General features: G+C 48.0%; 1 protein-coding gene across 1 annotated transcript in view; it reads right to left on the reverse strand.

The window, feature by feature from the left end:
• The window catches only part of OGFOD1 (2-oxoglutarate and iron dependent oxygenase domain containing 1), a 29153-nt gene that overhangs the window by 13802 nt on the left and 391 nt on the right, over window positions 1-14960 (reverse strand). Inside the window, exons 2-6 of the mRNA XM_040329152.1 lie at window positions 12107-12252; window positions 9386-9432; window positions 6828-6928; window positions 2649-2765; window positions 2282-2373 (exon numbers count right to left, since the gene is read on the reverse strand). Coding sequence (XP_040185086.1) covers window positions 2282-2373; window positions 2649-2765; window positions 6828-6928; window positions 9386-9432; window positions 12107-12252 — 503 coding nt within the window. The remainder of the gene's footprint in view (window positions 1-2281; window positions 2374-2648; window positions 2766-6827; window positions 6929-9385; window positions 9433-12106; window positions 12253-14960) is intronic.

Genomic DNA, 14960 nt, shown 5'->3' on the forward strand with positions numbered 1-14960 from the left:
GAAGGACTAACTCCTTGAGGGATTTGTGCAGGGGGAATACTTTAGATTGAGCGTCACTCAGGCCCCTATAAACTTTATCCTGTGCTGAGGTAGGTTTAGGGGTCTCAGGAATTTCCTCTGTGGCGTAGATAGCCTGGAGGAGACTCTCTAGATCTTCTACAGCAAAGAGGTGTTTTCTTGGACGTGTGTCCTCCTGAGACTGACTAATGGAGTCTCCATCTACCTCCCCTGAGCTGTGCCTAGACCTAGGTAGACTGGCTACCTCACTCTCTTCACCATCTGCTTCCCCCAAAGGGGGATTTTGTGAGGGTGTAAAGAAAACACTTGGGCCCTTAGAAAAGGGGGTCTCCTGAGAGGAAGTGCCTTCCTTAGGGGTAAGTTCCTCTGTTTCGGTCTGTGCCGACTGCCCGGCTGCCTCCCGAAAGGCTTTGACTGTTGCTAACATTTCTGTTTGCATGGATGAGAGAAAACTCTTCATCATGGCAGCAGCCTCCTTTCCCGCCAGTATATTAATACATTTGTAGCAGAAAGGTTTTGTGTAGGACTTGGGGAGCTTCTCTCTACAATTCCCACATTTTTTAGAGGAACTATGCCCTGTAGCGGAAGGAGACTGAGCTGAGGCCTCCTGGGGTCCGCTGGGGGTTTCTGAAAAGACATGAAATGTACATTTAAATTGTCTTTCCCCAAGACTGCTGGCTGTACTGGGGAGGGGAGGAAGTAGACGAGAAGGGACCAGATCCTGCTCCGGTCGTTCCCTAAAAGTTTGGGAACTCTCACCACTTCCCCCCTCCCTTTCCAGGGGGATTGGTACTTACCGCCCCCCGACCTGGATCTGCCAGCGGTCGTGTCGGTCTTTCCGTCCTCTTCCATGAGGAGGGTGACTCGGTCCTGGCTGTCGGTACTCCTGTACTGGTCACCGCAAGCCGACCCGTCCACCACCCACGCTGTCTCCTCGCTCCACTGGGAACTTCCGGGTTACGCCGTCCAGAACCGCCCACTTCCTGTGATGCAGTTCCTGTCTCAGAATGAGGCCTGGAGCGCGGCGTTTTTACGTCTGGAGACCCGGGAAAACGGCGATTCGAATGGTGGTGGATTCGATAGCACGCAGTGATGGCTCACCTCCCCGCAGCTCAGAGCACTGGTGCTTCCATAGGGCGACCTGTGAGTTTGGACCGAAGTCTACAGGTAAGTTCAGCCCTCCCCGGCCTCCCTTAAACCTGTCTCACAGGGGTACCTTCGACCCTCCCCGGTCTCTAGGTTTCCATAAACAAAACAAACGTGTCGCTGTGTTGGAGAAACACAATCAATACTGAGGAGCAAGGGGAAGGGCGGGGCCTTTTAAACTGTCATGTGATTGTGTTTCCTGCAGGAGGAGCCATCATCTCTCGGGTGCCGTCCTGGAAGGTGGTAAGAGAAAATGACATTTTGAAAAACGACACAAAAAATTCGAGCATGTTCGAATTTTTTTTTGGTCGTTTTTCTGAAGACATAAAACGACATTTTCCCCACACACTATCATTTTAAATGACGTTTTCAAAAACGTCATTTTTTTTCATCACAAAAAACGATCGTCTGTATGGGGCATAAGGCTGAAGTCACTATGACAAGCCTGGCTTCACACAGAAGTAGGGGGGAAACCACATGTTATGTGGACAGGAATCCCACCACATTCCTGTTCAAATTGCATGCGATTCGCACCGCAAAGTATCGGTACCTAATATCAGCAAGTACTTAAAGGGGTTTTCCACCCATTTTTTAAGTTTATTAAAAGTCAGCAGCTACAAAAAGTGTAGCTGCTGGCTTTTAATAAACTGACACTTACCTGCTCCACGGCTCCAGCGACGCGCCGGCCGGGGCTCCGCTCCTCGCCCCCCCTCTTCATTTCTAGTGTGGGCACCCGGCAGTGACAGCTTTCGGCTTCACGGCCGGGCACCCACTGCGCATGCGCGAGCGGCGCGGCGCCGTCCGATTGGACAGGCGCTCGCCTACAGGGAGGGGCTGTGAAAAGGCGATTAAGCTAATCGCCTTTCCAGCCCCTCGGCGGAAGGAGGAAGTGGGACAGGAAGTCCCCTTCTCCTGAAGCCCCCACTCCCCCCCCCCCCAAAAAAAATTACATGCCAAATGTGGCATGTAAGGGGGCGAGGAGTGGGTTAAGAGGAAGTTCCATTTTTAGGTGGAACTCCTCTTTAAGTGAATGTATCGGTACTCATACTCGTCGATAAAAAAAAAAAAATGGTATTGGTGCGTAAAATGAAAGCATGCTGCTCGCCATCATACCTACCTGGTGGAAAGAGACTGGGGAGACCTCAAAGAAAACCAATGTGTTCCATGATGGAATCAATGACTTGACAATATGACCAGGCTGTGCCTTCTCTGTGAAGATAGGAAGGATTATATGAATAGAGGCCATACAACAAGTTCTTACAAGGGATAAACTGGCACAAGAACTATAAATGCAAGTACAACCAGAAAGGAATATCAAGCGCTGTGGTTAGTGTGAATTGTCTCAATGGATCTTGGCAATCAGAACTTTTATTTTTCATTCAATCAGCTTAAACTTTTAATCATACATTGTCTGTATATTTAAATGGTAGTTTGCCTATAAAGCAATCATCCAGAATAAAGGGTGCATTTCAGATAGGACTTGCCATCAGTGCTGTAGAGGTCCAGTGATCCCCCATCTGCTTCTGTCCACTCTGGAACCAGATACAGGATAAAGGCAAATCTTCTCCCTTCCAGCTCATCATCATGACAGAGCAGAGTATCTGTGCAGTGACATCAGAGGAAAGACAGAACAACAGAATTCAATCTTAAAAACGACATTTGCTATTTTAGACATGGATTCTGACATGGAAACCCTCCCTTTCAGACAAAGTGATACAAACATATAACTGATACAAGTAACTATGATAGTGATGTTATCAAAAATGTCCCTTTCCTTCAATTTTCAGCTCCCCGATTTGTTTATAACTGACAAAAAAATAAAAGGTGCTTCCTCACAAAAAACTGAGGGCCATATTCTCAAACAAGTTACGCCGGTGTATCTACTGATACACCGGCGTAAATCGAATTTCCCGCCGGCGTATCATTATTTTGTATTCACAAAACAAGATATGCCGGATTTAGGCTAGGATTCGACTGGTGTAAGTCACTTACACTGTCGGATCCTAAATGTAATTCGCCGCCGGCCGCTAGGTGGCGTTCAGGTCTCATTTGTTTATGCAAATGAGCCTGATACGCCGATTCCCGAATGAAATTGCGTCGCGTAACCGTCGCTAACGTCGTTTGCGTAAGCATAAGGTTACCCCTGCTATATGAGGGGTAACCTTACGCCTGTCCCACGTATGCCATGTTAAGTATGGCGTCGGGTCCGCGTCGTCTTTTCACGTCGGGTACGTCGTTTTACTAAGTCGTTCTTGTATACGACTTTACGTCAATGACGCACATGTCGGCGTCATTGACATTTTCCGCCGAGAACTGGAGCATGCGCACTGGGCTATTTTTAGCCCGGCGCATGCGCAGTTCATTCGAAACGGGGGCGCGCTTAATTTAAATACAAGCCGCCCCCTTGGAATTACGCGGGGATACGCCGGGCCAATTACACTACGCCGCCCCAAACTACGGAGCAAGTGTTTGGGGAATACAGCACTTGCTCCTGTAAGTTGGGGCGGCGTAGTGTAAATGGCTTACGCTACCGCCGCGGGAAAACTACAAGAATCTGGCCCTGAATGCCCTCTGTGTACCTCCACTCACTGCTTATCCTAGTATGTTCCACAGAGCTGAAGTCTAATATCAAGCATCCCCTGCAACAGGAATTTCATAACCAAGATACCTGTAAAGAAAATGGATGTTGCAAGTGGAACTAAAAGGCAGAAGGTTTTTTTTATCTTTATGAATTCTATGCGCTAAGGTACATGAAAACAGCATTGCTGCTCTCGCTCTTCCCTCACTGGCTCAGAGCTAGCAGTGGGAGCCATTAGCTCCTGCTGCTGTCAACAGCCAGTGAGAAGTAAGCAGGGGGCTGGCCGAGCCAGACAGTGTGTGCAAATGCAGCCACCGCTCTTGACTGACGCCATCGGCCCTTGTGTGTTCCAGTGTGAACCCAGAACACAAGCCGCCTCACTGTCTCCTCACTCCTGCACATATTATAGAATCCTGACAGCTGCTGGACGGCTCCCCCCTGCTCTCCATCTGTGGACAGATAAAGGACTAGGAACACACATGAGGACTGCATGGTACATGCATTTATTACTCCACGATCCTGTACGTGTTTTTTTTAACCCCTTGTGCACTGAATGAAATCCTTTAATACTTAGCAGTGCCTTTCTTTAGTCTACATTTCCAGAGTTCCCTCTCCTCCTCAAAAGCACTGCCTCAAGTGCCATCTCTCCATCATCACCCTAGACCAGCCCTCCACCTGTGTGCCCTTACCTCTCCTTCTTTCAGAAATTACATTAAGTGCTCGGAATGAGACACGTACACACTATAGAGGTATGTGCTTTGTTCATATTTTATGTCTGAGGTTTACAACCACTTTAAAAAAGGTAAGAGTAGTAAAGTACGACCACAGTGACTGGGGTACAAATAAGCAAGTCCAGCATTTCATAAACAAATGAGCTGTAGGAGCATATTTACAAAAACTATACATAAGATTTTTAAAACTGATATACTGTATTGATAACAATTTTATAGGAAGATTACCAAATACTGTAGATTTGAAACTTTAAAGTTTTTATTTTTTTTTGTTCATTATGGACAGAGTGGAGTTAGAATCTGGCAGATTTGTAATGCTGTGTGCGTTTTCCTTGTTATGCCGCATACAGACGGTCGGAATTTCCGACAAGAAAAGTTTGATGTGAGCTTTTGGTCGGAAATTCGTCGGGTCGCGTGTGTATGCTCCATCTGACTTTTTCTGTTGAAATTTCCAACAGCAAAAATTGAGAGCTGGTTCTCAATTTTTCCAACAAGAAAAGTTTTTGTCGGAAATTCTGATCGTCTGTATGCAATACCAACGCACAAAAATCCACGCATGCTCGGAATCAAGCAGAAGAGCCGCACTGCCTATTGAACTTGACGGTCTAAATTTTGTGTGGCCGTGTGTATGCAATACAAGTTTGAGCCAACATTCCATCAGAAAAAAATCCACGGTTTTGTTATCAGAATTTCCGATTGTGTGTATGTGGCATTAGGCTAGGTTCACACATGTCCGGCTGCGGTTTTGTTCACCGGTTCAGGTGCAAATTTTTGAACCGGACACAAAATTGCACAGGACCCTTTTCAGAAATGGATTGAGGCCCCAGACATGTTTGAACTGGCTCCATTGAAAGCTGGATTGGATGCGGTTAAAAATGCATCCAATCTGCATATATGTAAACTGAGCCCAAAAGAGATTTCACTCGCTTCTTGTCCCAATGACCATATAGGAGTTCAGTGAAATGGAGGCACATACAGTCAAAACCTGGCAGAGGTTATGACTTTCCTCTACTCTGTCCCAAAACAAATAAAATAATGGAGCCAGAATGTAAAAGGACCAATGACTGCCTTTTAAGCAACTACCAGGCCTTATCAGTCATCTCTATTCTACATTGCAATGGGCATCCCATATGCCGATTGCGCCTCTTGCTTAAGATGTGTGACATGCGAAGCTGGATGTGTTCAGTCTATGAACACGTGAAACTCATTATCCTCCCCCTTTGTTATAAAATAAGGTGAAGTCAACAATCCATAATGTACCACTCACTTCACTGCTTTATAGAGGCAGTTCAGGGGCTGACAATGTCCCCAATCCGACCAGGTTGACTTTGTCAGAAAATACAAAGGGCCAGATTCAGCAAAGAATTACGCCGGCGTATCCATAGATAAGCCGCGTAAATTCAAAGCTGCACCGGTGTATCTTCTTTCTGTATTCAGAAAGCAAGATACGCCGACATTAGACCAAGATCCGACTGGCATAATTCTCTTACGCCGTCGTATCTTAGGGTGCATTCTCACGCTGGCCGCTAGGTGTCGCTTCCGTCGTTTTCGGCGTAGAGTATGCAAATTACCTAGATACGCCGATTCACAAACGTACGTGCTCCCGGCGGTAGTTTTTTACGTCGTTTGCGTAAGGCTTTTTCGGCGTAACGTTGCTCCTGTTTCTATGAGGCGCATGCAATGTTAAGTATGGACGTCGTTCCCGCTTCGATTTTTGAATTTTTAACGTCGTTTGCGTAAGTCGTTCGCGAATAGGGCTGGACGTAATTTACGTTCACGTCGAAACCAATACGTCGTTGCGGCGTACTTGGGAGCAATGCACACTGGGATATGTACACGGACGGCTTGTACAATCAAGTCAGGTCATCATAGATTTACATAAAACATGCCCCACCTTCCACATTTGAATTACGCGCGCTTACGCCGGCCCCATTTACGCTACGCCGCCGCAACTTACGGAGCAAGTGCTTTGTGAATACTGCACTTGCTCCTGTAAGTTGCGGCGGCGCGTAAATACGATACGCTGCGCCGCCGTATCTATGCGCGCCCCTACCTGAATCTAGCCCAAAGTATGGGGTATATTGGTTGCTTAAGGAAAAACATTTTTCTGCAGTTAAAAAATAAAAATAAAACTTTTCATATAACTGACTGGTGACTTCATGGGTTTGATTTAATAAAACTGGAGAAAAATCTGGTGCAGATAGCTCTGCATAGAAACCAGCTTCCAGGATTTATTGTGTTAGAGCTTAACTGAACAAGCTGAGGTTAGAAGCCGATTGGCTACCATGCACAGCTTTACCAGATTATGCACTGTACTGTTTTAATAAATCAACTCCCATGTGTCCATCTCATACCTGTGTAATTGTACTGAGCACATGATATGTCTACAGTGGTCTCCAACTCCACAAGCGTCACCTCTGAAAGCCACCGTCGGAAGTCCTCAAATAGAACTTTTCTAGAACAGGGAGAAGACAGAAAAGAGATTGTTTGAAGGCTAGCAGAAAAAAAAAAAAATAATCATGCTTGAGACTATGAAGGAAAAAACAAACAGTTAATCAAGTCTGTATACTGCACTTTTGTCAATATTTTTTTTTTTCTCGTTTTGTATTTGTGCAACATAGCAACTTTTTTAATACTGTGCCAAAATGCAGACATTGGTGATATGACAGTTTTAATGGTGCCTGTTGTACTAAAGAGATTGTCAGCTAAAAAAGAAAAGCAAAAATAAACATTGGTGTTACGAGTATGCTGTACAGGCACCTAGACATGCAGGGGCAGATTCACGTAGATCGTCGCATCTCTGCGGCGGCGTAATGTATCTCATTTACGTTACGCCGCCGCAAGTTTTATGGGCAAGTGCTTGATTCACAAAGCACTTGCCTGTAAAGTTGCGGCAGCGTATCGTAAATCCCCCGGCGCAAGCCCGCCTAATTCAGATTAGGCGGGTAGGGGGCGTATAGCATTTAAATTAGGCGCGTTCCCGCACCGAACCTAATGCGCATGCGCCGTCCCTAAAATTTCCCCGACGTGCATTGCGCTAAATGACGTCAAAAGGACGTCATTGGTTTCGACGTGAATGTAAATGGCGTCCAGCCCCATTCACGGACGACTTACGCAAACAACGTAAATTTTTAAATTTCGACGCGGGAACGACGGCCATACTTAACATTGGTTGCCCCTCATATAGCAGGGGCAACCTTACGCCGCGCAAACCTTACGTAAACGTCGTAACTTCACTGCGTCGACCGCGCGTACATTCGGGAATTCGCGTATCTAGCTAATTTGCATACTCTACGGGGGAAAACAACGGCGGCGACACCTAGCGGCGAAAAAAAAAATGCATTTTAGATCCGACAGCGTAAGAGCCTTACGCATGTCGGATCTAATGGATATCTATGCGTAACTGATTCTAAGAATCAGTCGCATAGATACGACGGGCCAGATTAGGACTTACGACGGCGTACATGGCGTTGCGCCGTCGTAAGCCCAATGAGAATCTGGCCCGCAGTGTTGGTCAGAATTAACCCAAAGTCTGTGTGGTATGTTATCCAAAGTAAACCCTAAACTACAGTGACATTTTGCATGGGTACACACATTTGATTTTTCCTGCATAAAAGTGTACAACCATCCCATTCGTATTGAATAAATGCAGTGCCTACTGTGAATAGGGCCAAAAGGAATTTGTCATGATAGAAATATTGACACTGCCACTAGTCCCATGTTCTCAAAGACTGCCATCCAGGTCCTTGTTTTACTACTTAGTGAGTTACTGACCTGAACTCGTAAGCAAGTAGAGAATCCCTGCTTTACTGAGGGTATTCTCTCTTCAGCTCAATATCCCACTAAGCAGTAAAACTAGGATCAGGATGAAAGCCACAAAACAGGACCCTGTGAAGATATGTCAAAAGAGGTCAACACAGGTCAAGCTTTCTGATCAAATACACAGAGACATGTATGAGGAGATTAAATACAATTAGGTAGATTCAAAGAGATGGGCTTAACTTTGCGGCGGCGTAGCTTAGCCTGTTTAGGCTACGCCGCCGTAAATTAGCTAGGCTAGTAATGATTCTCAATATACTTGCCTGCTAATATACGGCGGCGTAGCCTAAAGCGGGCGGGCGTAAGGGCGCCGAATTCAAATGACTTGGAGGGGGGCGTGTTTGATGGTAATGAGGCTTGACCTCACGTTTTTGACGTTTTTTTTTCACTGCGCATTCGCCGGACGACTACATTTCCCAGTGTGCATTGCGGTTACGTACGCCGCACGGGCCTATTGATTTCGACGTGGGCGTAAACGACGTAAATCCCGATTCGCGGACGACTTACGCAAACAGCGTAAAAACATTTAACCTCGCGGCGGGAACGGCGGCCATACTTTAACATTGTTATTCCACCTAATAGATGGAATAACTTTAGGCCTGTAATGCGCTACGGAAACGGCGTAAATCGACTGCGGCGGCTGGGCGTACGTTCGTGAATCGGCATATAAACTCATTTACATATTCTACGCCGGCCGCAATGGAAGCGCCACCTAGCGACCATCCAAAATATTGCAACCTAAGATAGGACGGCGCAAGCCGTCCTATCTTAGATATGTTTAAGCGTATCTCTGTTTGAGCATACGCTTAAACATAGGTCGGCGTAGATTCTGAGTTAGGTGGACTTATCTACTGATAAGTCGGCCTAACTCTTACTGAATCTACCTAAATGCTTCTGTGCTCAGGTCATAAATGTATATACATACTAACAACACCACAAAGCTCTAGCCAATTCCCACTATCACTCTAATCCTTACCACATCATTCAGTATGTAGGGAAAACATGAACTGCCATTTCTATAAAACAGGAGATAGAATGTACACACTCAAGTACGAGAAGCGTGAAGGGAAAACAAGTACCAGATCTCCCTTACCTCAGGGCACTAATGTGTGGTTCCTTCCTGCTTTTCAAATCCTCTGACTGTATAAAAAAAACAAAAAAAAAAAATTATTAACAAGGACTACTAATATCATGTAGTAAAACAAAACTGTAGTATCCTAATGAAATGTAATTTGTGTCTACTCGGCAGTATACAAACACCTATCTGCCATCATTTTATGACCACTGACAGGTAAAGTGTGGTAAAATTACAATGATTATCTTGTTACAATGACATATGGAAATTGTTGGGATGTATTAGGCAGCAAGTAAACACGTTGTCCATGAAGCTGATGTGTTAGCAGAAAAAAATGGGTATTGCAGTATGTTGTGTATGGGGCTGCTAGTTGCAAAGCAGTCAGGGTCCCGTGTCCATAGCCAAACTCACCTACAATTGGGACTAAGGATGAGCTCCAGCGTGTTCGCATAGTACACGTGCAGAGCCCGCCAGGAAGTCTGCACAGCGCTGCGCTAATCACAGCCAGGGAGACATTTCCCGATCTCTGCAGCCGAGCATCGGGAAATGTCTCCCTGGCTGTGATTAGCGCAGCGCCGTGCAGACTTCCTATGGGGCTCTGCACGTGTACTATGCGAACACGCTGGAGCTCATCCTTAATTGGGACGTGAGCAACAGAATTGTATCACAGAGCAACGGAAGAAGGTGGCCTGGTCTGATGAATCATGTTTTCTTTTACATCATGTGGATGGCAGGGGGGTGGGTGTGTGCGTCTCATTTATCTGGGGAAGGGGTGGCACCACAATGTATGATGGGGAGAAAGCAAGCCGGCGGAAGGCAGTGTGATGCTTTGGACAATGGTCAGCTGGGAAACCATGGGTCCGGTCATTCATGTGGATATTAGACATGGAACACCTACCTAAACACTGTATCCCCTTTGTGGAAAGTGTATTTCCTGATAGCAGTGGCCTCTTTCAGCAGGATAACTATCACACTGCTAAAATGGTTCAGGAATGATTTAAGGGACAAAACAATGAGTTTGAGGTGCTGACTTGGCCTTCAAAATCTCCAGAACTCAATCCAATTGAGCATCTGTGGGATGTGCTGGAAAAACAAGTCCGATCTATGGTGGCCCCAACTCGCAACTTTCAAGGCTAAAAGGATCTGCTACAGACAACTTGGTGCCAAATACCACAGGATACCTTCAGGGGTCAAGTGGCCACTCACCTTTAGAGTCCAAAATAGGTTTATTAAAAGGATTGTAAAGGAAAAAACAAAAAAAAAACAAACAGGTGATACTTACCTGCTCTGTACAGTGATTTTGCACAGAGCAGCCCCGATCCTCCTCCTTTTCAGGGTCCCCTGCCGTCACCCTGCCCCCTGCCAAATGCCCCCATAGCAAGTGGTTTTCTGTGGGGGTACTTGTGCATGCTCGCTTCTGAGCTGGCTCTCTACATCCAAAAGACACAGAGATCACAACTCCTGCCTTACTGGCTGCGATTGTCAGCAGTGGGAGCCAATGGCTCCTGCTGCTGCATCTCAGCCAATCGGGAGGGAGAGACCCAGGAAAGCCTAGGGTCTTATGCACATCGCTGGATCGAGATTGGGCTTAGGCAAGTATTAGAGGGGCTGACGGGGGAGAGCTGCATACAAAACCTTCAGCCTTTACAACCACTTTAAAGCTACCAAACACAAGGTAAATCCACCTACTCCCTTCTTACGCCTTTGAGTGCGGCAAAAGCTTAGTCGTGACTTTTGATGCTCTCAGCCTCCTTTAAATTCCTTTTTTGCTGCTGTAAGGCCTTCCTGTACAGCTTCCTGTAAGGCCTCGTACACACGATAGGTTAACCAGAGGACAACGGTCTGAAGGACCATTGTCTTAGGTTAATCGATGAAGCTGACTGATGGTCTGATGTGCCTACACACCATAGGTTAAATAACCGATCGTGTCAGAACGCGGTGACGTAAAACACAACGTGCTGAAAAAAAACGAAGTTCAATGCTTCCAAGCATGCGTCGACTTGATTCTGAGCATGCGATGGTTTTGCATACTAACGATCGGTTTTGACCTATATGCGTATATATATCATATATATCATATATATATATATATATATATATATATATATATATATATATATATATATATATATATATATATATATATATATATATATATATATATATATATATATATATATATATATATATCCATCCATCGGTTAAATTTTAAAGCAAGTTTGCTTTTTTTTAACCGAAGGTTAAATAACCTATGGGGCCCACACACGATCGGTTTTGACTGATGAAAACGGTCTGTCAGACCGTTGTCCTCTGGTTAACCTATCGTGTGTACGAGGCCTTAGAGGTTGGCTACGTACATTCTCTATTCATTCACCATCCATTCCCACTGTCTGTAGGAATGTAACCACCATCTCCTGCTTGCTCCAGAGATGGACTATGGGGTGTGTAGTGTGCATAGAGCAGTGCACATGACAGCATCTAACGTGCACTGCTCGCCCCAAACAAAGGGAAGTAAGTGAAGAAAGAATAGGTTTGGGAGTTTATAGAGGATATTACAGGGAGGCAGAACAAATACAGTAAGAAACTATTTTGTGAAAAACAGATTACAGGGCCAGTAGTGGATGTGTATATATTATATTTAGAGAATAGGGATGTTGTTTGGTGTCACACTAAGATTGTTTAAAACAATCGGCCTCTGCGTTTTCCTGCCTTTTTGTCTCATCCAGCTTGCTGTCCTACCTGCTGAAACTTGTACAAGTCATTGGATTTGTCATGGAAATTCAAGGCAAATAGTTCATCTTTCAGCCCATCCAGGAACTCGGAGTTTTCAATGAAAGAACTGATGACACAGTGCTGGAAGGGGACCGAATCCAGAAGAACAGAGCCTACAGGGGAGCACAAATAAAGGGAATGTTAAACCTGCACAACATGCTGTTATTTACATCAGAAGAACATGACATGGGCACTCCAAACCTATAGATGTTTATAGAATATAAAATAAAACTGACTTGATGAGACTTAACTTAAAATGTAACTCCAGCTAAAAGCTTTACTTGTAGTTTTAGGTTCAGTAAGGCAACGTTAGGACCTTTCAAAATTGTATTGCTCTCCTTGTTCCCACTGATGAGATTTACTCTCATGTTCTGTCCTATAGACACAACAGGAAATCAGCTGTCCCCTGAACAAGGGTCCCCATTGGGAGAGATCACCTCCCCTCCTTTTCTGGTGATTAATAGCCAGATTCAAGTAGGTCGCCGCATCTTTAAGGCGGCGTAGCGTATCGTATTTGCGCTACGCTGCCTTAAGTCAGAGAGGCAAGTATTGTATTCACAAATCACTTGCCTCCTAACTTACGGTGGCGTAGCGTAAATGGGGCCGGCGTAAGCATGCCTAATTCAAATGAGAATGGGGGGGCGTGTTTTATGTTAATGTTTGGAATGCGCCGTCCGTGTACATATCCCACTGTGCATTGCTCCAAAGTATGCCGCAAGGACGTATTGGTTTCGACGTGAACGTAAATTACGTCCACCTAGGGGGCAGCTTTATCTTTATGCGGCGTATCTCTTACGGAAACGGCGTATCTTTACTGCGACCGGCGCACGTACGTTCGTGAATCGGCGTATCTAGTCATTTACATATTCTACGCCAAACTCAACGGAAGCGCCACCTAGCGGGCAGCCTAAAAATTACATTTAAGATACGACGGCGTAGGAGACTTACGCCGCTCGTATCTTAGCCTAATTTAAGCGTATCTGGCTTCCAGAATATGCTTACATTTAGGACGGCGTAGATTCAGAGTTACGTCTGCGTATTTACTGATACGCCGGCGTAAATCTTTCTGAATCCAGCTATTAGATTTCCTCTTTCTGTGCTTTGTGATGACAGACCCCAAAACAAGACATGAGAGAATCTCCCAAACAGTGATACAGACAGCAATACATCCCAACCCTCTCACTTTATTAAGATTTGGTTAGCATTCTGCCTAAACGAATATTCCTGTAAGATCTGACTCCTGATCCCACCTGACTCCACCCCCCAGGGGGCTCTGATAACTCCTCCCCCAGTGGGCTCCGCTCACCCCACCTGACTCCTCCCCAAAGAGGCTCCACTTACCCCACCTGACTCCTCCCCCAGGAGGCTCCGCTCACCCCACCTGACTCTACTCCCCCCCCAGGGGGCTCCGCTCACCCCACTTGACTCCACCCCCCAGGGGGCTCTGCTGACCCCACCCCCCCAGGGGGCTCCGCTCACCCCACCTGACTCCACCCCCCCCAGGGGGCTCTGCTGACCCCACCCCCCCAGGGGGCTCTGCTGACCCCACCTGACTCCTCCCCAAAGAGGCTCCGCTCACCCCACCTGACTCCACCCCCCAGGGGGCTCTGCTCACCCCACCTGACTCCTCCCCAAAAAGGCTCTGCTCACCCCACCTGACTCCTCGCCAAGGAGGCTCCGCTCACCCCACCTGACTCCTACCCCCCCCCCCCCCCATGGGCTCCGCTCACCCCACCTGACTCCTACCCCCAATGGGCTCCGCTCACCCCACCTGACTCCACCCCCCCCAGGGGGCTCCGCTCACCCCACCTGACTCCACCCCCCCAGGGGGCTCCGCTCACCCCACCCGACTCCACCCCCCCCAGGGGGCTCCGCTCACCCCACCCGACTCCACCCCCCCCAGGGGGCTCCGCTCACCCCACCCGACTCCACCCCCCCCAGGGGGCTCCGCTCACCCCACCCGACTCCACCCCCCCCAGGGGGCTCCGCTCACCCCACCCGACTCCACCCCCCCCAGGGGGCTCCGCTCACCCCACCCGACTCCACCCCCCCCAGGGGGCTCCGCTCACCCCACCCGACTCCACCCCCCCCAGGGGGCTCCGCTCACCCCACCCGACTCCACCCCCCCCAGGGGGCTCCGCTCACCCCACCCGACTCCACCCCCCCCAGGGGGCTCCGCTCACCCCACCCGACTCCACCCCCCCCAGGGGGCTCCGCTCACCCCACCTGACTCCACCCCCCAGGGGGCTCCGCTCACCCCACCTGACTCCACCCCCCAGGGGGCTCCGCTCACCCCACCTGACTCCACCCCCCAGGGGGCTCCGCTCACCCCACCTGACTCCTCCCCCCCAGGGGGCTCCGCTCACCCCACCTGACTCCTCCCCCCCAGGGGGCTCCGCTCACCCCACCTGACTCCTCCCCCCCAGGGGGCTCCGCTCACCCCACCTGACTCCTCCCCCCCAGGGGGCTCCGCTCCCCCCACCTGACTCCTCCCCCCCAGGGGGCTCCGCTCACCCCACCTGACTCCTCCCCCCCAGGGGGCTTCGCTCACCCCACCTGACTCCTCCCCCCCGGAAAAAAAATAATATTAATAAAAATGTAAAAAGACAAAACTTTTGTTTGTCTTGTGTTTTTTTTTTTTTACTGATCCGAAAATGATCCGATCCGTGACTCCTGATCCGAGGATCGATCCGATCCGTGAGTTTTTTGATCCGTTGCACCCCTACCAAAGAGGCTCCGCTCACCCCACCTGACTCCTCCCCCAGGAGGCTTTGCTTACCCCACCTGTCTCCACTGACCCCTTTACCTCTGTTTCCCCACC

The sequence above is a fragment of the Rana temporaria genome, chromosome 11 (assembly GCF_905171775.1).
Source record: "Rana temporaria chromosome 11, aRanTem1.1, whole genome shotgun sequence".
Lineage (NCBI taxonomy): Eukaryota > Metazoa > Chordata > Amphibia > Anura > Ranidae > Rana > Rana temporaria.